We start from the raw sequence: 23,772 nt of genomic DNA on the forward strand, positions 1-23,772 counted from the left end.
TGGATTGTGCTGCTGGATGATTCCAGCTGCAGAACATCTGGACTGGGTCTCTCATTTGTAGCAGGCTCCGTAGCAGTGCCAGCAGGTGCATGGGCTCCTGGTAGGCAAGCTGATTGTATGAAGCTCTCCTTTCCAGGCAGCAAAAGCTTTGCAATTCACTTCTGCATCTGAACTAAGTGATGGGCTTAGTATTGAATACTGCTTCTGATTTGGTTATATGAGGAATATAATGCTGAAGTAGCTGAGTTTAATTAATGCAACTTGTCCCCATGAATTTCAGCATCATCTGGAGGGGCAAGATACTCTGTGTGGCAAGTCTTGAACTTCAGAGCTTGCTTCTGTTGTGTTGTTTCATTACTGACACAGGACACACAAACTCCAGAGCTCCTGAGGACCTTGTGTATGTGATGAGAGCAGCTTAGAGAATCTTTGTTAATTGTAATGTGATTGCACAGAGCTATTCAGGTGTATGTGTTGAATAAGATTATCTTATTTTTTAGGGATATTTATACTTTTTGGTTTTATGCTGTATTCTGAAGGAGAGAATGGCTCAGTGCTGAGTGTCTTGTACCCTTCCCCTAGGTGATGAACATTCGGAAAGTTCTCAGTCGACTGGATAAACCTGAAGGCCTCTACCCCAACTACCTGAACCCCAGCAGTGGCCAATGGGGCCAGCGTAAGTACATCACTTCTTTGGTGCTGTGACCTCTCTGTCAGTCTGCTGTTTGCAGTTACTGACTTCTTTCAGTCCCTGTTGTCTGGGTGTTGTACATAGAGAACTTCTGCAAAGTATAAAGCCTCACGTTATACCTGAGGCTCTATACAATGTGAAAAACAGTACAAATATAAAGATAATAACCCCTACTTGCTATATTTTAATGTGCTGTTCTCTGATGTTTCAGTATGGCTTGTGCAAGCAGGGAAATGTCTGAATATGTATTATTTTGGAAAGGAATTTATTGACTACAAAAGAGTTGTATTCAAAAATCTAAAGTGCTCTCTGAAGTAGTTAAGGAAACATTATCAGCTTGTCTGAATCAAATGCCATAGTTTTAGTGGTGTGGCTCTACTGAAGATAAAACAAAATTAAAATAAGTCTTTCTAGTTAATGCCAGCTGTGGTTTCTGTTGAAGTTTAATGTGCACAACTGAGGAAGCAAACTAAACAAGAACTGTGTTATGGCATAAATCCCCACAGAACCATTATTGAAGATACCAAAATTGGAAGGGAAAGAGCATAAAAAATGTTTGATGTATGTGAACTTCTTAGTCTTCCTGATGACCAAGCCTTTTCTGTTTGTACATTTGCCTTCTCCAATCTCCAGAACATGTTCAAAGCCTACATAGTGTGCACAATCATGATTGAGACCCTACTTCTTGTTTTCACTTTTCCTACTGGGGTGCAGTCTACCAGCACATGGGACTCATTGCTCTTGTATTTTTTTTTCTCCCTGCATTACTGAAGGAAAACAAGCACAATATACTGTCTTAGCCTGAAAAGAGCAAGATGTTAGACTCTCAGGCAGTACAAGAGAGGGAAAGGATTTGGAGAAGTTTTTGAATGGAATAGTTTGATTTGGATGCAGCTAAGGTGGGAATGAAGTTCTAGAGCTCTTGTGGGACTGGCCATAACCTGGAGAGATAATTTTCACAAAGGCCAAGTGCAAGTGTTCTATTGAATAAAACATATTTTTAAATGCTTTGTGTCACACTCTCAGTTAAAAAGATGTGCAAAAAGGTTGTGCTGTTGAGTTGTATTGTCCCATCAACACAAAGGCCACTTCCCTCTGTGAATTAGAAGTATGCCCATCATTTTACGAAGCCCTCTAGTCCTCTAATCTCTGAGGCTTCCTTCAGGTCACCGTGCCACAGGATCTGTGTCAGCTCAGCTTGCATAACCATTGACTCCAGCTGGCATGTTGGTCTGAACTCTAACAGGTATTTACAGACCTGAGGGATGTGTGCCCTCTTGTTACTGGTGTGAATTTAGCACAGCTTTGTAAAGCATTGGACGCTCCCACTGGAAGTGTTGATCCTGCAGCAGTAGGCACTGGGTTTGGTTTGAGGGCCACCTGGGCATCTGTGAGATAGGTCCAGTTACCTCCTTCCTCAACTTCAGTCAGCCACAGAAACTCAGCTTTTTGGTGAACTGCATTGAAGGCAGCTTCTAGGGGCTGACACCATGAATGCCTTACTTATTTTAAAGCAGCCAAATGCTTACTCTGCCTTATGGTGTTGGCCATTTCCCTATTTTTAGCATAATTGTGTCTTATGTACTCTTCCTTCACATTAAATGCCAGGTTTTTGTGGGTGTGCATAGCAAAAGTCACAGCTTCAACCAGCTTTGTTTTCCTACAGCATGTAGTGTTGACAAAGAAATAGTTTCCTGCACAGATGGACAAAGAGGTTGATGCAGGTCAGCCCCTAGCAGGCTGAAGCAGCAACAGCAAATTTCAACTTGTGGCATCTTCCAACTTAGTTCTCTTCACTTGCAGGCACTGTTGGGGTTTTTGGGTTTCTTTTGGCTGGTTGGCTGCTTGGTTGGCTGCTTGGTTGGCTGCTTGGTTGGCTGCTTGGTTGGCTGCTTGGTTGGCTGCTTGGTTGGCTGCTTGGTTGGCTGCTTGGTTGGCTGCTTGGTTGGCTGCTTGGTTGGCTGCTTGGTTGGCTGCTTGGGGTTTTTTTGTTTGTTTGTTTTTTTCCCCCATAGTAGAAGATCAGGTTGGGAGATGTTTTATGTGAGATTGCTTTTCTAGGCTGTTTTCAGCGGATTACAACAGGGGGGAAGAAAAGGCCCTAGACTCTTAATTGGTACAAGACAGAAGTATTCTCTTTCACACATGAAGTGGAGAGGGAAGAATAGTTGGTGAAGATTTCTTCTCTTAGCAATGCTGAAAGTGTGAAGGATGCTGCTGGATCCCTGCCATTGTTCCTGTAAATTCATTTAGCCCTTGTTATTTTGACAGTAAACTGACAGTGATTTGCTGCAGCATGCGTCAATTGGATTTGTCTGCTGCAATAATGTATATAATAACAGGGCTTATTATTGATGAAACTCTGCTTGTGCTATTTAGTTTGCAAATGTCAGAGGTTTCTATGGTAATTTATTTAGGAAACCATAAAGGTCATTTAAATGCTGCTGTTCAAAGATCAGCCTTCGATCACAGAAAATGTGCCTTTTTTTTTTTTTAAGAAGCTTCTTTTCCTTTTGGATCATGACCATTTAATTAAATAAAAGGTGTATTAGTTCCAGAAATTTAATATATATTGTTCAAAAGAGGAGGGGGACAGGGGAAAAAAGCCCTTTATAACCCAGGTTTGATGGTGCAATATATTTGTTAGGCAAAGGGACAAGATATCTTTGGAAAACTGAAGTACTGTTTGTATGTCACAGGCTTGTGGAGGAAAAAAACCTGTGAATGCAGTTTGGATAGGAAAAGTCTATTTTCTACATTTGCATGGCTTTGCAACCCATTCAGAATGCAAAAGGAGGCATTCCATGATGAGAAGATATTGAACAGTTTGAAAATAAATTCTCTGTGTTCTTTTGAATTCCACCAACAGAGCTCTAACTCTGAAGCTAAGATTAGAGTTAGGTGTTGGGGAAGGTGAGCTCTGTACCACTAACCCTCTGCATCTCACTTCACAAGACTGCATTACCCCAGGTGTCTTTTGCTTTTCTCATGTGCAGAATGTTTTTTGTTCCTTTACTCATAGACTTACAGCATGATATATGCAACCACATCTCCATCCTGGGTGTCTCAGGTGAAATTAGCAGACCCCTTCCTCACTGTAAAATTGACAGCTACAAATGGAATAGTCCTGATAAAGCACTTTGGAATCCTTTCACTGAAGAGTGGATAAATGCCAAATCCCTTAATGTTACCAGGCAGCACCAAACTAGAAAAGAAAACCTCTAACTTCTTAGTTTCATGGAACTTAAAGAAACACACACACACACACACACACATATATATATATATATATATATAAAAATATAGTTGTAGCATTTCATGTATTTAGGGGAGCTGTGCTGAAATCATGATAGCTCATTATGATTTCACCTAGAATCTTTCAGCCTTCTGGACAGCAAGTGAGTACAACTTGTGCAAGCAGCTGAGAGCATCACTAAGGTGACATCAGTGGTGCAATTGACATGGAACAGTCTGACTTGTGTTAGTGTTTCAGGGCCACATCTTGAAAGGGTAGAGCTGAATAATCACAGCATCTGTAACTCAAATCATTTCATACCATAAGCATCAGGCAGAATGAAGCAGTGTGAGAGCAATAATCCTCTGTAGATGTGGCAAAGTCTTTTTGTGCCTTCCAGAACCACTACTGAGTTCTGAGAGCAGCCAGGTGTTCCAGAATGTAGGATTCTTTTTAAACATATGGGTGGGCATTTTGAAATACCGTTGAATAACCTGCAACTCAACTCTGCAGTAAGGAGCTAAAACATTTTGTCTTTTTTTATGAAGTGACTTAAATGGAACAGTAGTGAATAATGGAGCAAATAAAAACATTGCCTGCATGTTAAGGGAGGAAAGCCTTTATCAAATTAGAGAGCACTTTCTACTTTTTTTTTTCCTCGTTTTAGATTATAAAAGAACTTAGATTAACACATTTTCTTGTGGGATAGACTACATGAATTAGATATTAAACATATAAATCCTGACTTCTTTGCCATGAACTCCTGTGGCATTTGTGGATATTAAATGCACTACGGTGCTTTAGCTTGATGAAAAAGTTAGCAATTTAAGAAATGATTATATATAGAGAGAGCAGTTAAGTTTTTCCTGGGGTTCCAGGCTTACATTTATTGAAGACTGGTGTAGGAGATCATTAAATGCACTGTTTCAAACTGTAGTTGTATTTTATTGCCCAGACTGAAGATGAAATTGCTGTTCAATCTCTTTCTTCCCTTTTAAGATCATGTGTCCATTGGAGGGCTTGGGGACAGCTTTTATGAATATTTGCTCAAGGCATGGCTGATGTCAGACAAGACAGATGAAGAAGGCAAGAATATGTATTATGATGCTGTTCAGGTAAATAAAATATTTAAATCTTCCTTTCCATAATAATCTAATTTATAATAATCCAACAGAGACGGGCTCTGGGGGCAGTGTGAGAGATTTATGTCTTTGCTACCACAATGTGGTTTTTTTCAAAGAATTAGTTTCTCTTTTGAAAAGACTTCATCAAATATAAATGCTAGAGCAACACAGACACTGTGGGAAAGGGAAGAGTCTTAAAGCATAGCCATTTTTTTTCCCAACTGCAATACTCAGTTCTCTCTGATACTGGAGAAGAAAAGTATGAAATATGCAACAAAAAAATATGCCTACAGGTAGCTGCTGGATAAAAGTTCAGTTCTTCTTTCCTCAGTCTTCCCTAGGTATGTTCCCTTTGTTCATTTTCCTTATGTCTAGGTGGGAATTCCTCTCCTGTGTTTCCACCTCATGTTTCAGCCCTTAGTGTGTATTTGGATTGTGGTCAACAGGATGAGCAATACATTGTGGTAGATAATGGTAAATGAAGCTAGAGGGGTTTGTGGTGACTCTGTTACACAAGGCATGCATTTGCCAGCTTCTGTGGAACAGCCAGCTTTGCAAATTGGACTCAGGAGCAGGTTTTCAATTGGTACTTAGATTTCTCTGTGCTATTTTATTTATGATCCTTCCGGTCTGTAGTTTGCTTTGCTATTGATGGCATTTCCTTAATACGCCCTTTTGGAAGAAATCATGGGTTTCTGACACCAGATTGAGACTTGAGAAGTATTAAGTTTAAATTGGTATTTACAGGCTTTCCTGCCAGTCTTGGGCAAATGTCCTATTTTCCCTGTTCTTTGCTTTCATATATATATTTATATACATATAAGAGAGGATAATACTATTTCCCCCCTCCCCCCATCCTTTCATCTGTTTTGACTGGAAGCTCTCAAGGGCCTAACTTGTGTCTGTTATTAACTGTATGTATGGAAAGTGCCTCTGTGGACAAGGCTTCAGGATGCTAAACAATACCTGCTTGTTGCTCCATACCTCTGGAAATGTGACACGAGTGTCTCTTGTCTTACCAAGGACAAGAGGCAGTGGAAATTAACTGCAGCACTGTGAGGGTCACAGAGCACTGGAACAGGCTGTCCAGAGAGGTTGTGGAGACTCTTCCTCTGGAGACTTTCAAGACCCATCTGGAATGCATTCCTGTGTGACCTGTGCTGGATTCTATGGTCCTGCTCTGGCACAGGGTTGGACTTAATGATCCTTTCCAACCCCTAACATCCTGTGTACCTGTGAATTAGTGTCCTTCTCCTTCATATACCAAAAAAGTGGTGACTAAAGAAATACAATCCTGGCTCATTGTGATTGTGGTTTTTGTCTGTAGAGAGGCAAGTCCTGTGTGATGATTTGAGGGAGGGGTTGATTTCCTAGTGGTAATAAATTTGGTGACCAAGTGTCCTTTGCTAAGAAAATCCTGCCTAATGGCTGATAATGTGAGAGCAATTCATCTTACCCATGGAAGGCACTCTGAACCACCTCAAAGCTGCTCCTCCTAGCCTTTTATTTCCAGTGGTTTAATACCATCATTTTTTTTTTTCTAAAAACACTCTCACGTGGGTAAGTGCTAGTGTGTAGACACATCCAGTGAACAACCATGCTGGTACAGCTCTTCTGGTAACCACTGCAGGTGGAATATTCCAAGTGTGGTTTGACCATTGCACTTGTGAGTGCATTGCTTCCCATCCTGCTGGGGAGCAGCCCCTGGGTTGATGCATGCTGCTGGTCAAATGCTATTTCCAGCACTTTCTGAGCAATGACATTCGTGTTAGTGGAAGGTGTCCCTGCCCATGACAGTGGGGTTGCAACTGGATGATCTTTAAGGTGCCTTGCAACCCAAACTGTTCTATGAATCTCTGTTCTCTGTACTGAGCTAACTCTGTAGTGAGGCTGAAAGTGTACATGCAGTATGTGGGGCTGCAGCTCGATGTTGTCATGTAGCTTGTTCAGAAAGCAGCAGGCAAGTCACACAAAAACTGCAGGCAGTTTGGGCTCCTTTGGGATGCCAGGTTCTTTACCAGCAACTAGCCTGTTTTGAAATCTATCCTGATACTGGCTTTATTGCTATTGATCATTTACTTATCTAAATTAAAGCTAATTTAAGTGTCTGCACAAGCTGCAGGCTTTATTTATGACTAAGCCTACATGGTTTGGGCATTCTGAGTCTACTTTGTATTTTCTTAGATAAATTTCCCCTGACGCTTTCAGAATCTTTTTTAAGACTGTGTCAAAGGGAACTGCCTGATTATTTCTGGCTATTCAGTCCAGCACATACCCACCAAATTCCAGAAGAGAGATATGAAGGTTTGATGCCTAATTTAATATCTTCTCCTATCCAGAAACCACAAATGAAAATATATGGAGAGTTACAGTTAACTGTGTAAAGCTGAAATTTATTTAGATAAAGCTTTGGGATTATCTCTTACGTTGTTCTGTAACTCATATAAAAACAAAGAGTTGTTTTCTGTTAGGATTTTTGTAGCACCTATAGAGTGTTTTATGGCTTAAGTTAAAAGCAATAACTGAGATGTCAAACCAGATTTAAAAACCTTTTCTGCTTGCCATGAATAAGATGTGTATTTCGCTGATGCCATTTAAAGAAGAGTTTATTTCTGATGGGGAAAAGGGACAGAGAGAGTCTTGTTTTGAATACCAGAGCATAACATGAATGTATATTTATAAGGCCATCAGAGGATTCATAAGCTCTAGAATTTGCACAAAAAGGCAAGCAAATGTATTTTTAATGTCAGTTATTTTTCTCCTTTGAAAAGCAATGTATGTAATGTCCTGTTTCATATAATACAGGAAGTAAGAGATCTTCTCCAATTGGTTTCAGTGGATAGTATGCAACATTTAGTTACACAACAAACTGGTATTCATCTTCCAGTCATATTCTGAGGTTGTAACTGCCTGTAGAATAATCTGCCAGTCTTTGCAAGCATCCAGGGCAGGAACCAGCCCACTCTTTTCAGTTAACACAGTTGGTCTTTGAGACACACCTGTGCAGGTTTAGTAAGAGAACAGGATAATTTAGAGCAAAAGTGGACCTTGTGCCTTCACTTACATCTAGTTAGTGACAGCAGTGTCACAAGATACTGTGCCAAACCCCCTCCTCTTGGATGTGTCAGCCTTCATTTGCTAAGCTGAAGGACAGATTTCCCTCTATTCCTTTTAACAGGTTGAGTCTCATTGGTGCCCAGTGGTCAGGTACCTTTTCCTCATTTTCCCGTTACATTTATTTATGGCCATTGCTGCAAGCATTCTGCATCTTAACTATTTGTTCTTCCTCTCTTTCACATTGCTTTCATCCCCTCAGTGAAGGCTGCAAAGAGAGTGGTAACTCAGCCCAGGAAAACTTTACAGGAAGGGGGACAATCCCTCACCTTCACTTCCCAAGCAGTTCAGTTTATTGCAGCCCACAGTGGCCCTGTGGTATTGCAGAGGTAAAGCTGTGATCTGCAGTTTCACCTTTAGACAGGGTAGGTCACTTGTAGACATTTAGGTTGCTTAGTTTTTTTCTTACTGGCTACTCAGAGGACTGTAAGAAGAAAACTAGTGATCTCTGGAGAATCTAGTACATGGAAGTAGAGATAATGGAAATAAAAAGAAAACTCCGTGTTGGGCAGCAGTGCCACAGCTGTTCTCTGCCAAATTTCAACAGCACTCCTGAAGGAAATGCCTTCACCTTCTCAGGGTATCAAAAGGTTAAAAAAAAGTGGTTTTTTTTAGCCTCAGAATTTTGAATGTTAGGACAGAACTTAAGTCGGATCTCTGATCTCTCTTTTTTTTTTTTTTTTAGCTTGCACCTTGCCTGCTTTTAACACAAGCCTTGAGATAGTCAGTTTGTACTCTGCCAAAGCTATATGGTTTTGATTTTGGTGGGGGTGGGAGGTCATTTAATTGTCAGCATTAAGTAGTGAATATTTTTCAGAGCTGTTGTTATTTCAGCCATTCAGATAAATAAACCAAATCCACGTAGGTTCCTTTCTTGTTGAAATGGAGGAGAGAACAAAGTGTTGTTAGCAAACTGAAAATATGATAGTGACAGGCCCTTTTCATCTCTAGAATTTCACAGGAGTCTGTTGAACTGTGGTGACAGTCTGGTGGCTGGTCTGTGCTGATTGCATTTCCCATTAAGTTGCTTGAAGCGGTTTGCATTGTGACCAGAATGGTCTTAAAAACTACATAACCAACTTGGACAATAAGAAAACTGCAGCAACTCAGAGTAGTTTATCATACTGGGTGTAGCCAAAAGTACATTAATGAAGTGGCCATTCAGTACTGCAACACTTCTTGGCACTGAAGGAAACAGGGCAGCAGGATGGTGCAACAGGAGCCCATCTTCAGCACAAAGCAGTTGGTGCAGGGGTCCCAGCATTCCCAGTGCATACTTTTTTTTCTTTCCTTTTTGGTTGGAGGAAGGAGAAAGTACTGTCTGTAGCTTAAATGTGTAAAAATGAATAAACAGGCAGTTTATTTACATATTTTGTCAGCTGTCATGTTTAAAATATTTATCACCCAGCTGCACTGGTGTTCTGCAGGCAGCGATAGGATAGGAGCACGAGATTCATTACGTTTAACAGACGAGAGCATCCAGAGGATTTGCTGCTCCTTTTTATTCTCTTCACTGGATTGCTCCTCTTCACAGGAGTTTTGAGGCTCTCTTAAACTGTTTACAGAAAGCATCAAGACTAAAGACAGGCCTCTGCAGATTTTCCAATTGTTAATAATTTACTTCTAACTTCACGATGTCAATTTTTTTGGACTACAGAAGGCACTTATTAAAATGTTCATGGACTGTCAAGGAGAAGCAGCAAGCTACAATGTTGGTAAAACTCATTAAGGCAGATTTTATCTAGAAAAAGTCCTGTGAGGGGACTCATGGCTTTGTTCTTGTCCTCATAACAGCCATATCCGTAGAACTTGTGTCATTTTTCCATCCTTTTTTGACAGCAAAAAAGCTTGTCAGGAGCGATAGATATTTATTCTACAATATTCAGAAAATACATAATGTAACATTTTGAGACTGATTTGCTTTGAGTCAGGCAGTTCAATTAATACTATTTTAAGAATATGAATAAATACAGCCTTCTGGTAGCAGGCAGCATTAAGTACATTTAGTGCAAGAGCGTTTGTGCTCATAGACACTAAGAGATCTATCCAGGGAAAAAGAAAAACAAACCATAATTAGATTTTCAGTCAAAAGTAAATTACCACATTTCCCATAGAAATTAATATTTTTTTAATGATCAGATGGATTAGTATTGTAGTAGTTAAACACTTGCCAGTGTTTCCACTTACAAAATTCAGGCATCTCCATTATGAGCATTTGTATTTCATTTCACACGTGTTTGTCCTCTTAAGGCCAAAAGCAGTAGGTGCCTTACTGCTTTCGAGATGTTTCTTACATATTGTGATTAAACAAAGGAAAGTTCTTCTGTGATCAGACTTCAGTTTTGATCTTTAAAGCACAGCTCAATGAGCAGTGAGGACCTCAGGATAAGGAGGTGCCAGTTTACTTTGGCAGAAGTATTTAAAAAGTTGTAACAAGGGCTTGAACTTCCTATTCCCTCCTTGTTTTTCTGACTGTTCATTTTCATGTGGTTCATGCCTCTTGTAATACATCTTTAAAACCTGCATGAACACCATTTAAGAAAACAGAATCAACAACTGAATACAAAGTTGGGTTTTTTCCAATGCACCATGTTTTTCTGCCATCTCCAAAACAGCTGTAATAGTAGAAAAATGCACATCTTGAAACTTTTCATAATAAACTCAATGGAATTTTGCATAAATTTGATGAATTAGGAAGATTGATGAAGAAAAGCCTTAGATCAACTCAACAGAAAATATGAGGGAAGTAACTTAAAGTCAAGAAGACAGGCATTTGACTTATAAACTCACAGCATGCAAAACCACAGTAATCCTGACCTGCCTGCTGTGTGCTGCTTCCAAGCTATAAAATGTATTGGTGCAAGCCTTAAATATTAAATAAGCAAGCAATTGACATCTTTGAGTTACTATAAGGATCACTTTGGTATCTTTCATATTCACTGTTGCCTCAAAGAGGCAAAACACTGTTTATGAAGAAGATTTCTAGGGGAAGTAAAAGATACTAAAAGTTTGGACTGAGGTAATTTTTTATAGTGCTTAGTTGTAAAGTAACCTGCAGAGCTGTAATTCTCTCCCAAGTAGCCTACAGTCATCCAATTACCCTCAAAATACACAGAGAGAGCAGCCCTATGGAGAAGGGGATCCTAGTGAATGAAAAACTGAACAGGCCCAGAGAAGTTGTGGATAATCCTTCCTTTGAAGTGTCCAAGGTTGAATTGGGCTTTGATCAGCCCAGTGGAAGTGTTCCTGCCCTTGGCAGGGCGATTGGAACTAGATGATCAACATCCCTTCCAACCTAAACCTTTGAATGATTATAAATGATGGAAATTTAGAGCTAGGATCATATTTTTGAAGTTTCTCATTTATTAAGGTATGGAAATACGTGACTGTGAGTTGCAAGATAGCTTTATCTCCAGCTACAGTGACATCTTGAGGTGGGAAATGGCACACCTGGGTTTCCTTGTTCAAGCAGCAGCAGCTAGGAGTTGCTAGTCATACTCAGGTATTGTGAAAGATAAAATGCTCAGTGCTAGAGGAAGCAGAAGTGCAGTTTTACATTGCATGTTGAGGTTTGCTACTTGTTTTCCCTGCTCCTTTAGCAGAGCTCATTTTTAAACTATTTTGAATTGAGCAACTTTGAAGCACGGAACATTTGTCCTGAGAAGCCTCTGTGGCATCTCTGTTCATATTTTTATTACCTGTCTGCATAATCTACCAAGAAAATAACCTCTATGAAAAGTAAGTTTGTTGACTGGGTTTTTTTTTACTCAGCTGAACAGTGAGATGAGCTCTGTTCCCTCTGTTCCAGGTCAGTGTTCTAAACAACTCAAAGGGCAGATGAAGGCCCTTCCCATCACAAAATCAAGTGAGGATTGAGGCAGGGGATGGCAAAGACATAATTTATGCTGTGTAGAAAGCTTTAAGGAGTGAAGAACTGATCCAAGTAAAATGGGTATTTATTAGGAGGGACCCGTTTTGCCTAATCTTGCAAGTCTAAGGCCTGGCAGAGTAAAGCTAAGCTGGTAAGCAGAGAACACAAAACATGCAGGAGAGGGAAGAAATCAGGTTTGGGAGAATTGAAGAGTTCCTTTTCTGTCCTGTCAGTAACAGAGGCCACACACAGATGCAGTTGGCAATCCTGTGACCTAACCAATTCATAATGTCTCATTCACTGCAGTCCTTCCAGCGTGACAGCAGCCAGGCCATTATCTCAACATGCCAACTCAGGAGAAAGATGCCAGGAGTGACACAAAGTGCACCTGAGTCACAATTTGAACTGTAAAAAGGACTGATAGTGTTTCTAAGGGAGTGCTCAGCATTTCTGCAGTTCTTGTATAGAAGGAATAATTTCTGATAAGATGAGGGGAGGGCAAAGTGATTTGTGTAAGGGCTTTATTGAAGTGAGGGCAGTTTGTCTGGCTCAGACCAGAAACTTCTCAGGTTTAGTTAAAGCTTTTGCCAGTCCTTCTGTAAGGTCCCTGGCAGTGGTTTTGTGAGTTCTGGGGATGCAACACTCAGTACCACAAAAAGAGCTACCAGCTCTCTGGGAAGAAGTGCTCCTCTGCCTCACTTTACAAAAGCTGTTTGGTTGGCATCAGTTTACTTTAATCATGTAACTTCTCCAAACTCTTACTTCATAAGCATCTAAGCCCAAGTGAAGTTTAGGCTTTACCAACTTAAGAGTTTTTATTTCCCTGTCTTCCAGAATAAGAGTTTAAGCGTTCATGGACTTGTAAGTTTGGCACACATGGTCTTGTGGCTTCTGAAGGTTATTTGTACATCCCAAAGGTTATTTAGATTTCATGTCTAGGTGGAAATGATTAGTCACCTAGCATGCTCTTGATAATAAATATACCAATGCATGTATAGCACTTTAGGGCCCAAGATTGTACAAAGTATGACAAGGCAGTTTGGAAGTCTGTAATAGATCAGATAATTATCTAATAAAAATAGTTTTAAATAAGACACATGATAAAAATAACTTTTAATAGGCATATGTACTAGTTCTTAATAGGACCCTTTTAAAAACCCCACAAGATTACTTGCTTTACTAAACAGGAATGATTAATTTGGAAATACATATTTTTATTTTGTGCCATTCTTGGCATCAATTAACATCAATTTGTTAGTTTCTTAACACCACTTTTTTAGCACAACTTCAGAATTTCCCAAGTTGAAGTCATCTTTTTTCCATCTGGAACTTTAACCTTGAGTCAAAATAGGGAGGGGAAAAAAATTCTGAAAAACTAAGTTTTCATGCCACAAAAATCATCTCTGGTCTAGTTACTGTACTTCTGAAGGTGCATGATTACTGCTTTTTCTGTCAGGTACAGAAATAATTCATTTCTGTCTTTCATGAATTCTTGATTTAAAAACAAATGCTATGTAGGTAAAGTTAGCAATCAGTCTATTTCTATTTGTTTTGGTTTTATCCAATAAATTCTGACTGAAGAGGTAAGTGATCTGTAGACTTCTCAACTATCACCAGAAGAGTTGATCTGATGAGGTGGGGGATCCCATGCAGAAAGCTACTGGCATTGCATTAAACAAGTTCTCCATTTCTGAACTTGGTTTTAGGTAAGTTATTTTTTTGAGAACACCTAAATAGTCTGAAAGCTATTTCCCCCTGAAATTGTTGTGTGTTTTTAACAATAAAGCACCTCCTTACAAAATGCAAACTGTTCAATACAAGCAGCACTTCACAAGATTCTGGAAGTTTTCCAGTTCTTTCTGTCTCCTCACAAATTTTGCTTGTTTGTGCATTAATACATTTTGTAGCAGATTCTTTGTATGATCTTCTGTCAGTTCTTCAATTATAAATTCAAATATTTTATACCCAAATGAGCACAAAAGACATGTTGTGAGGAACATTATTGTTTTCTAAAGTACCTAGATATTCCACTACTGGTTTCCCTACCTGACAGAAAAGCTTTTTTATGTGTACTTGGAATACACAACCACCAATTAGCTTGACACCTACTCAGCCTATGTCATTCTTTCATCTTCCACAGCAGGATCTGTGGTTTGGATGCTTAGGGAAACTGTTTCCCACCTTCCCTCTTTTATATTTAAATCTTCTTTTTGTAGGTTAAATCATACAGGATTTGTTTGAAGCACAAGAATCTTCGTTACTTAACTGCTCCTTTAGAATGTAGGTAGCTTTTTAGTAGGTTCTTAGTGCTAACAACATACAATCAAGGAAGGAAACAAAGGGGTGGAGGAGGTTTTTGAGACAATAGTGGGTCTGGAGCTGGGCAGAAAACATCTTTGCAAGGTGTGTTATGTTGATGATGGTGGAAAACAAAGTGTAGTTTTCAATGTGACATTCTTGCCACAAGAAAAAAAATATTTACCAAGTAAAACTCCTACAATTATTCTGCTGATGCTTCTACTTCAGGGATTCTTCCTGCTTAGAAAAATATGGGAAGAAATAACTCAAATCAATATCTTATCTTTATAACATGTTTTTAACGTCCTGGCTTTTTGGTTAATAGTTCTCTGCCCTGATATTTTATTCATGTTTTTTCTCTTGTATAATGCATGTTGAGTACTGTTTCTGGATCTTATGATTTCAAAAGAACAAACCAGAGCCCTGCTGGATGACTGAATGCATGATAGCGTTGTTCATCTCCTCTCCATTATCCTTTTAAAGAGTAATAGCTTACTTTCTGTGTGGGCTTCTAATTAATGTGCTCTTCCACATATCCTCAATTGTTTTAATTCTGTTCCTCCCACAAGGGAAGGTTGTTTTCCTGGATTTTGTAATCAGTCACCATACATTGCTAATGGCACCAACTGCTAATTCTCTCTAGGAGATTTGTAGATTTTTATTCTGCTTAGTTTGTTTGTTTGGTTTTTTTACCCCAGAAACCTCAGTAGTGAGATCTCACTCTTGATTGATAACTACAGTGGAATTCAGTCTGGCAGGAGGATGCCAGGCAGAGGTCTAACATCATTCAGTGCACTCACTGAGTCAGGCCTTTTAGACTGATATGAAATTATATCAATAACCACATCCTTGAAGTCAGAACTAAAATGGGAGGTGTGGAAACTGAAATGATGGCTAATTACCATTAAAAGAGACATTACCTAAAATTCCTCAGTTAGGGAAAGAAATAACTTCACAATGGAATTGTGTTTTTTTAGGTTTCTTAATATTTTAATAAAATGTACTGTGTAAATCGCTCAAAGCTGTAGCAAAATTCATCATCATTACTGACATACGCTAATCTGTCTGGGCTTGTCTGCCCTTGGAGGTTGTGCTAAGCTCATATTATCCCTTTTACTTGATAAGCAAAGGCAATATGGAGAAAACCCAACCAGCACACAAGAAAACCTTGTCCTTCATCCACGTCCTTCCTACCATGCCAAGTGGTAGCTTTGGTTTCAAGCCATTCACTTTTGCAGGCCATAGAGACCCACCTCATTCGGAAATCCAGCGGGGGGCTGACATACATCGCTGAGTGGAAGGGTGGACTGCTGGAACACAAGATGGGACATCTGACTTGTTTTGCTGGGGGCATGTTTGCTCTGGGAGCAGATGGAGCACCTAACGACAAGACCGGCCACCACATCGAGCTGGGGGCAGAAATCGCTAGGACTTGCCACGAGTCCTACGATCGGACAAGTAAGTGCTGTGCTGGTAGAGTTTGGTGTTAGCTTGAACCTGGGAAGGCAGCCATCAGGGGGGTTGTGTGTAATGCTGAGTGCAGGTTGCATGGCAGTGAGAACTCCTCATCCTGCTTTGCTCAAAGAGTAACCAAGAGCGGCTGCTCTACTTAACTCATTTATGTGCTCCTGAATCATCTCTGCTCACGCTAGTGCTTAACGTCACAGCTCTCTTCTTTTTACACTGTGCCAGTTTCTGCTTAGCCAAACACAAATAAAAAAGGGACCCTCTTCATTTATGCATCAGTATAACTGTTAATCGTGGTTTATGCACAGAAAAACATTTTATTCTCAGTTCTGTTGGTACAATCCTGCAAACAATGGAATTACACAGAGAAAAGTGGATTTCTGTATGGGAAAATCTTTGGATTCTTTTATCTTCCTATCAAAATAACCCTGACAGGATTGCAGGTCCCAGTTTGCTACGGAAAAGCAAATATTCTTGTCTTTTACGGAAAATTTCCCATGTTGCTAGTTTTGTGCAGTCTTCCAGAATGCAAATGTTAGCAGCATTGTTCAAACTGGAACTGCTGCATGAGGCATCTAAGAAGAGTATCTGTCTTTTGCTCTGAATTGTTCACAAAATACTGAAAAGAGGAGGTGCAGCAGTACCTGTCAGAAATTATATGCCTTTTGAGGAACCTTTTTGGGTGCCACATGAAAGGATAGTTTATCTGGTAGGTTATGTAATTTGAACCCTTTTTTAATGCCTTCATTTTAGCAATGTTTTTATGTTGGCTAGGCATGAAACTGGGACCAGAAGCCTTCAGATTTGATGGTGGCGTTGAGGCTATTGCTACAAGACAGAATGAAAAATACTACATCCTCCGGCCAGAAGTCATAGAGACCTACATGTACATGTGGAGGCTCACTCACGACCCAAAGTACAGGCAGTGGGGATGGGAAGCTGTGGAGGTAATGTTCTGTTGGGCTTTTTTATTCTTAAATCCTAATACCTTGTGAAGTGAGCTACTGAACTAGATCTGGATGTCATTTAGCACTTGGAGAGTAAATGTTTATTTAAAACCAATAATGCCAACTCAAATTTCCAGAGATTCATTTACTAAGTAGGTGAATTAAGATCGTTTTTGACAAAACCACATAGTGTTGGTGTTCTATGTTAGAAAACATACCTCATGCTTTCTGCTTCTTAAATACTTCTCAGATCAGGGTCATGTGTGTGTACTGCTGGAGATGTTGAGTAATCCTGCATGGGAGGTGCAAACGTGTCAGATTTGAGCCTTGGACATGGCAAAAAGTTTTATGAAGTGTATTTTCAACTGTGAGTGCATGAAGGTGATTTTTAATTTAAGTGATGAAAGCCAAGATGAAGAACTAGGTAGTACCAAACATTTAACAAATAAGTTGCTTCCAAAAAGCATAGCTCATCTGCACTGCAGTCTGTTAATGGTAACAATCTCTTGTGGATTTAAATTTGTGTCCCAAGTAGCCTTTGAGCTTCAAGCAGTCATGCTGAACACACCCATCTCTGTGTGTCTAGCACAAACCTTCCAAGATGGTCAGTAGCCCGAATGGAAAAAATTTGTTTGCCCAACCCCTTGTTTTGCTGCTGTCAGTGGTTAATCGCTCTTGCTGGTAGGGATGAGAGTCTTTGGATTTACCATGTTTCATCTGAAAGGGATGAGGTCTTACTCCGCTCATAAAGTTCACTTATTTGCCTCTCACCCTTGCCCTTGCTGAGTTATCTGCCTTTCACTCTTTATTTGGAATTTCTAAGCAGACTGAGATCTCATAGGAGATATAAGAATTTGAGGGATGTTTTGTGGCTCTGTATCCTTCAAAAACATGCCAGAAAACAGAACTCTGTGCAGTATTTTGTTCTCGGTGACCTCTCCTTTACACAGATGCTGCTTTACAGGACTTCCACCATGTCTAGTTTGTCAGTTTGCCCAACATCTCTTGTTTCTGCAGTATATGATTAAAACTTTCTGGGAGGGGCTTGCAGCAACAGTTGTAGAACATTGCACGATACTGAGGGAAGAACATGTGGATTTGTGTCATACAGTATCTTATCCCTGAGGAGCTAGTACTGGCTTGACTCCATCTACCTCGCTCTGATATGGCATCTGCCAGTTCCTTAGCTCCCTCAACAGCAGACAAGATCTGTAATAGTATTGATCAGAGATGTGGTGCTGAGGGACATGGTAAAGCACCAGACTGGGTAGTTAGGGAATTATGATCTTTTCCAACTGAAACATTTCTGTGATTCAACAGTTTAGTGTGTGAGAAGGCTGTGCAAATGTTTTGGGGTGTAGTGAAAAAGAGCCTTTGAAGTTGGCCAATTAGATATTCCTGGAAAATTAATTTTGTGGTAAAAATCTGTTTTCCATAAAACAATAGCTGGTAGCATTGACTACACTTGTACTCTCTAACTTCTTGTTTGAATATTCCCTCAATTCCATAGCTGCAGTCACTGCTGGATTCAGCTAGGTAGACATTTTATTTGCCTCCCCCAGGTGCTGGCTGTATTGGCCCTGGAACAAAGTGCTTCTGCATTAATGATTCCATAGCAATTCTCTTTTAAAACCCTCTCTAATTTAGAGTGCTGTTCCTTTACTTTCTTCTTCACTAGCACTACCCATAGGCAGGCATACGGTTTACTGCTGGAGTCTTCCCAGGCAGATTATAATTGGAATATTTACAATGGCTGTTTATGGAAGCCATCCCACTGGGCTTCAGCAATGCCAAGTGCTCCTTCTCCAGGAGATGTTTTTCCTGACTCATTGTTGCTGCCCACACTGAGAACATTGTTATAAACAATTGAAATGTTTTCCTTATTATTACTCTTTACCCTGTTGGTTGAGTTTGTGTTTATTTCCAGTCTGTACACTTGTTTACCTTCTCAGCACTTCTCAGGTATTCCTTGGTTAACATTCTTGTGATTACTCTGGGCAAGCTCTAAAGCAGTGGATTTCAGCCCCTGGGTGGGAGAGGCAGCTGCTCCCATTCTGTGCAGGTCCCTCTTCCACTGGCCGAGTATGCACTTGGGTGTTGCATGAAAACAAATCTTACAGCATCTCAGAAGTTGGGCACTCAGTTGTCAGTTTTAAATCTTTTATTCCCCCTTCCTCTTGCTTGATGTTTACAGCTCATATAGCTCCACTTGGTACTGTATTTCTTTGTTCCAGCACATGTCATGATAGCATACCACAACTATTTCATAACTTCTGCTCCCTTGTGCTCCTTGTTCTTGCACCACAGAGCTCATCACTCCCCTCTCCCCTTCTTGGGGAAGTCCCAGACCACTCACTGTGGTTGGTTTAATTACCAACACCTGCTGACCGAAGAGGAAGCTGAGACTGAAACAAGAAAAAAAAGCAGGCAGAATCAGACCCCTTTTTGTTACCCAAAAAAGTTTTTCAAGCATTTCATGTCTGTTTTCAACTTGTGACACTAGCAATAAGAACTTATTAGGTTTGTTTCCCAGTGTCATGTAGTATCAAAGGAGGCTGCTCTGTAAATCATGACTTCTAAACTTTGCAACAAGTCTATTAATTCTTTCTGTAGCTTTTGTAGGCTAAAAACATGTTGCAACCTCTTTTTTGCTTTGGAAACCTGCTTTGCTACTTTGAGTCCAAGATCATTCTGTATGTCCTTCAGCAGCTGGAGATAATGCAGTTATGACCAACAGCAATATCCACTGTTACCAAGTCAGAAAGGTTTTATCAGCTTAGCTCATGAAAGTCTCTCTTTCTGCATTATAAATGTGGCACATAATTTGAATTCATAGCACTTCCTTTGTTTTTTCCCCTTTATGATACTTGGAGAGTGTCAGCCAGTTTTCATTCTGCTTGTTGTCTTCCGTTACTGCAGCATAACTAATCTTAGCTACCCTCCTGTTCAGAGAACTACTAAATTAAAATGTTTCTTTTGGATCGTTTCTTCCCACCCACCACTACTGCCCTGGCACTGTGACCATCACTGTCCTCTGCAGGTGTGGGCACAAAAGGCCAATGGGGCCATGTAAAGGAGGGTGACAGTCATGAACCTTTTTTATTGTGCTAACGCTGCACATAAACCTTCTGTGTCTTTAGTTAAGTGGAAAGTAGCTTTCAGGGGTAAGATGCTTCATGTTTGCATTCAGTAGGTAACAGCAGATGGCTCACAAGGTGCAAGTTAACCTCTTAATCTCCATCATAGCAGTGTGTTCAGGCACCTGTACAGTATCTCCGTGCAATGAACTCATAAAGAAGGCTCTAATTACATGTTAAAGCACATAAACCACAAATGCAATTTGCTTTTTAATTTACCTCACCCTGTTTAGGATGCAGATGTTTCCTTGAATAATAGATTTATCCTTCAAGTTCAAGCTCTCCTTCTGCTGTGCTTTGGAAACCATAATCTTGAGTTTGACATTGAAAAATCCAGACACAGGTTCAGCATTTTGAATTCATTGCAGGTTGAAGTCGACGAGAGGGAAGGAGTACCAGCCAGGGGAAATTACTTGTTTAAACTTAAGTATATTTGTCACTTAGTAAAAACGTCCAGGAAAATTAAAGAACCTAAAGAAACATAAGAAAAGAGTAATAGGGCTGTTATATTTTAAAGGATTTCTCCTGGAGAAAAATCCTTTTTAAATATACAACAGGCAGCTTACTCTCCAGTGAAAACTGTGGAGAGCCTGACATGCAAGCTAAACCTAGGCAGATGGCTACAGTGAGTCCAGCTAAAACAAGGACATTTAGGGTACCTATTTACAGCCCTTAGAGCAGGTGGAGGTGATGAATGCCTCATTTAGCCACCTTTAATCTCATCTCATCAGAAAGTGCTGTTTGCTTTTTTTGACACACCTTCTGCTTTTTCATAGCTTTTTGCCCTATCTGGCATCTTTCCCTAAAGAAAATCTATACATCCTGTAATTGATTCAGTAATGTTTGTAATCACTTCAGAAATGGAAGAACTAGTTGGCTTCCATCTCTGCACTGGGGTTTGATACATGTACAGGTATTTCTAACATGAAAATTGTTACCTGGTTCCAAAGCGAGCACCACAGAGTAGTGTGGTCCTGAGTGAGTATAGTAATCCACACCCTGTCATTTTCATTAGGGATGAAGAGCATTTTCTGGATTTGTTTTTTGAATTATGAGTTGCTTTCATTATTATCATGGTAGATTCTCTTCACACCTTTGTAATACTGTATGATACCAGATGGTTATAAAACAGTTACTAGAAAAAAAATGAAGAGGTTAAGAATACTTTTGACCTTGTTAAATAAGTCTATCATAAAGGGGGAAAATGAATGAATATTTTTAAACACAGCAGTGATAAAAGAACTAATATTCTAATAAGGGATTGGATAGCAGTATAGTTGAAGAAATTGTCTCCTATATAGACACCACCTTTCTACTGCAGACATCTGTTTGAAACGAAGCAGACAAATTTGTCAAATAACATAACTGTATAAATCTTCTATATTTCCCGCACCAGGTGTATGGGGGGTGGTTTTTTTTTGTACACATCCTTCATCTGATATCTTTTCTCCTTCAGAATGACCTGGCCACACAGAGCATTCCTGTGTGCAGAAAAGAAATTATATTTTCAGGTGGTCCGTTGTGAAATAGGAATCAGTCATCTAGTTCACACTTTAACTGAATACACAGTTGGAAAATATTGGAGAAAAACACATTCTTACTCTTGCATCTAAAACATATTGTGTTAAGTCCAGCCACATACTGCTTTCTGTCTGTTCCTGTGTAACAGACAAAGCTGTTTCAGAAAGACATCGAAGAAAAATATATCAAAGAAATTCTGTCACAGCCCAATTCCATTGATAAAAAAATGAAATAATTGCAAACTTAGAAAATGAAGAGTTGCCTTTTTTTTTTTTTTTGAAGCAACTTGCAGGAGGTAAGGAAAAGACTGGTTCTTCATCATGGTATTCAGCTCTGTCACAATGATTTTTAAGCACTAAAATATAACCAAGGAGACTATGTGTGACACCATCTCTGAAGGCTGATAGACAAGCCTGTCAGAGGGGGCTATTTTTACTCCTAGGAAAAAGAAAATAGATGAGGATTCTGTGGTATCTTTACATCCATATATTATTTTTTGTCTCCTGAAAACCGGTCTGTGTTCACTTTTTATTAATTTATTATTTTGCTTCACTTTCTAAATGTAGACTTAGACATAAGTGCCTATGCCTTTTTCTATCTAGAGCTGTATCTGGTTTTCATCTCTTCATGGAAATGTTTGTGAGGATTATTTTTTTCCTAGGTTTATTGTCAGTTAAAGGAAAATTGACAGCTGATTCATTTTGTTAATCCCTCTGTTTTGGGTTGTTTCTTTTTCCCCCTCCTCAGGCACTGGAAAAACACTGCAGAGTAGATGGTGGATATTCTGGCATTAGAGATGTTTATAGCAATCATGAAAGCCACGATGATGTGCAGCAAAGTTTCTTCCTTTCAGAGACACTTAAGTAAGTAACAAAAAGTCAACTTTCTTAAATAAGAAGTATTTCTACAGTATTTACAGGAGTATTTTTCATTAATAGCCTTGACATTCATGTATCAAAATCTGACTGAAAGAGTAGAGCTTTCCTTAGGTTGCAGGAAGTCTGATTGCCTGGTTTTATTCTTCTGTATCAATAAACTGAGTTCTATGAATTCTGGAAATTACTTCTGTTAAAGGTACTTGATAGTCTTTGTTGAGAAATTATATTTCCTAGCTTTAATAGGACACAATTCTATGTTCCAACACTAGTGAAATAAAGTGACTAGACAGGGGACTTAGCAGGCTTGTGTTATATACTTTTCATTTCAAAACTACAGAAAAAGGAAAAAACCATCTTGCATGGTTGGCTCACAGACCATCACCAGCCTAGACCCTGTCTTAGTAAATGGGCACCCAAACTATTGCTCTAGTGCTAGTTTTCTTTAAAAATCCTAAGCCAGAGGGTGTTCTCAGAAGTTAAGATGGGATTGGACTACAATATTTTCATTCCTACACTTTGATAGATGTGGGCATTCATGAGCGGAAAAAAATATTGTGGCTGTATCTCAAAACAATGTAATGAAATTACCAAGGATGAAATGGAAGTGAAGTTCACTGATGTTTAACCTCAGCAGCATAAGCTTCTAGGTCCTCTCTCAGGATAGAGTTGTTCTTTTGTTGATCTCCAGTTGCTATTGCCCTTCAGCCCAATATGAGTTGTGTCCTCCAGAGCTTTGTGGCCATTGTAATGCTGAGACTTGTGGTTTGTTTGGTCAGTTGTTTCTATTGATACAGTCATCTATGGAAATCAGGTATTTGTTTTCCTGGAAACCACTGTGGTTTCACTTCCCTGTTCCACTCACCTTTCCTGCTTTTTTCCTTATTCAGGTACTTGTATTTGCTGTTTTCTGAAGATGATCTTCTGCCATTCGAACACTGGGTCTTCAACACAGAGGCTCATCCTCTCCCTGTTCTTCACAGAGATGATGGAAATAAAGAAGAAAACCAGAAATAGAAGATCAAGTTCTGCTTTGTTGCATTCCTTATGTTTCTTTCCAGGACTTGGGCACATCATGATTTGGTTTTAATTTCCTGACTTAAATTTTTAAATTGAGTGTTTTGCAGTCTGTTTACTTTAACAGTAAGTATTTATGAACGAACCCCAACTGACTGTGATTAAAAAAACTTCATTCCTCTTACCCAGCTGAACCACATCTTAGAAGAGAAACAGGACATATCTCCAGATTTTGTTAGGCTGCAGTGTCATCTTGGTCAAAACGAGCAGAGAGTCTGCATGTTGTTTCCTGTGATGCTTTTAATTTGACTGCAAAATTCTTTTCTCCTCTGTGAGGAGATGTCTGCTTTAAGCTGTAATATTTTGCCATGTTGCAAAAAGCCATATTGAATTAAGTATAAAGAGCTTTTTTTCTTTTTTTCTTTTTTTTTTTTGTGTTGTTCTATGTTAATTTGTTTTGTGTCATCCAAGACAA

The 23,772-nt window shown here is 39.5% G+C and overlaps 1 protein-coding gene across 1 annotated transcript in view; it reads left to right on the forward strand.

Annotated features, from left to right (window-relative positions):
• The window catches only part of MAN1A1 (mannosidase alpha class 1A member 1), a 130,029-nt gene extending 106,732 nt beyond the window's left edge, over positions 1-23,297 (forward strand). The window contains exons 7-12 of the mRNA XM_054393047.1: positions 583-676; positions 4,926-5,041; positions 15,572-15,791; positions 16,575-16,747; positions 22,153-22,268; positions 23,171-23,297. Of these exons, the coding sequence (XP_054249022.1) occupies positions 583-676; positions 4,926-5,041; positions 15,572-15,791; positions 16,575-16,747; positions 22,153-22,268; positions 23,171-23,297 (846 nt within the window). The remainder of the gene's footprint in view (positions 1-582; positions 677-4,925; positions 5,042-15,571; positions 15,792-16,574; positions 16,748-22,152; positions 22,269-23,170) is intronic.
• The last annotated feature ends 475 nt before the right edge of the window (positions 23,298-23,772 follow it).

This window comes from Indicator indicator, chromosome 27, assembly GCF_027791375.1.
Source record: "Indicator indicator isolate 239-I01 chromosome 27, UM_Iind_1.1, whole genome shotgun sequence".
In the NCBI taxonomy this organism is placed as follows: Eukaryota; Metazoa; Chordata; class Aves; order Piciformes; family Indicatoridae; genus Indicator; species Indicator indicator.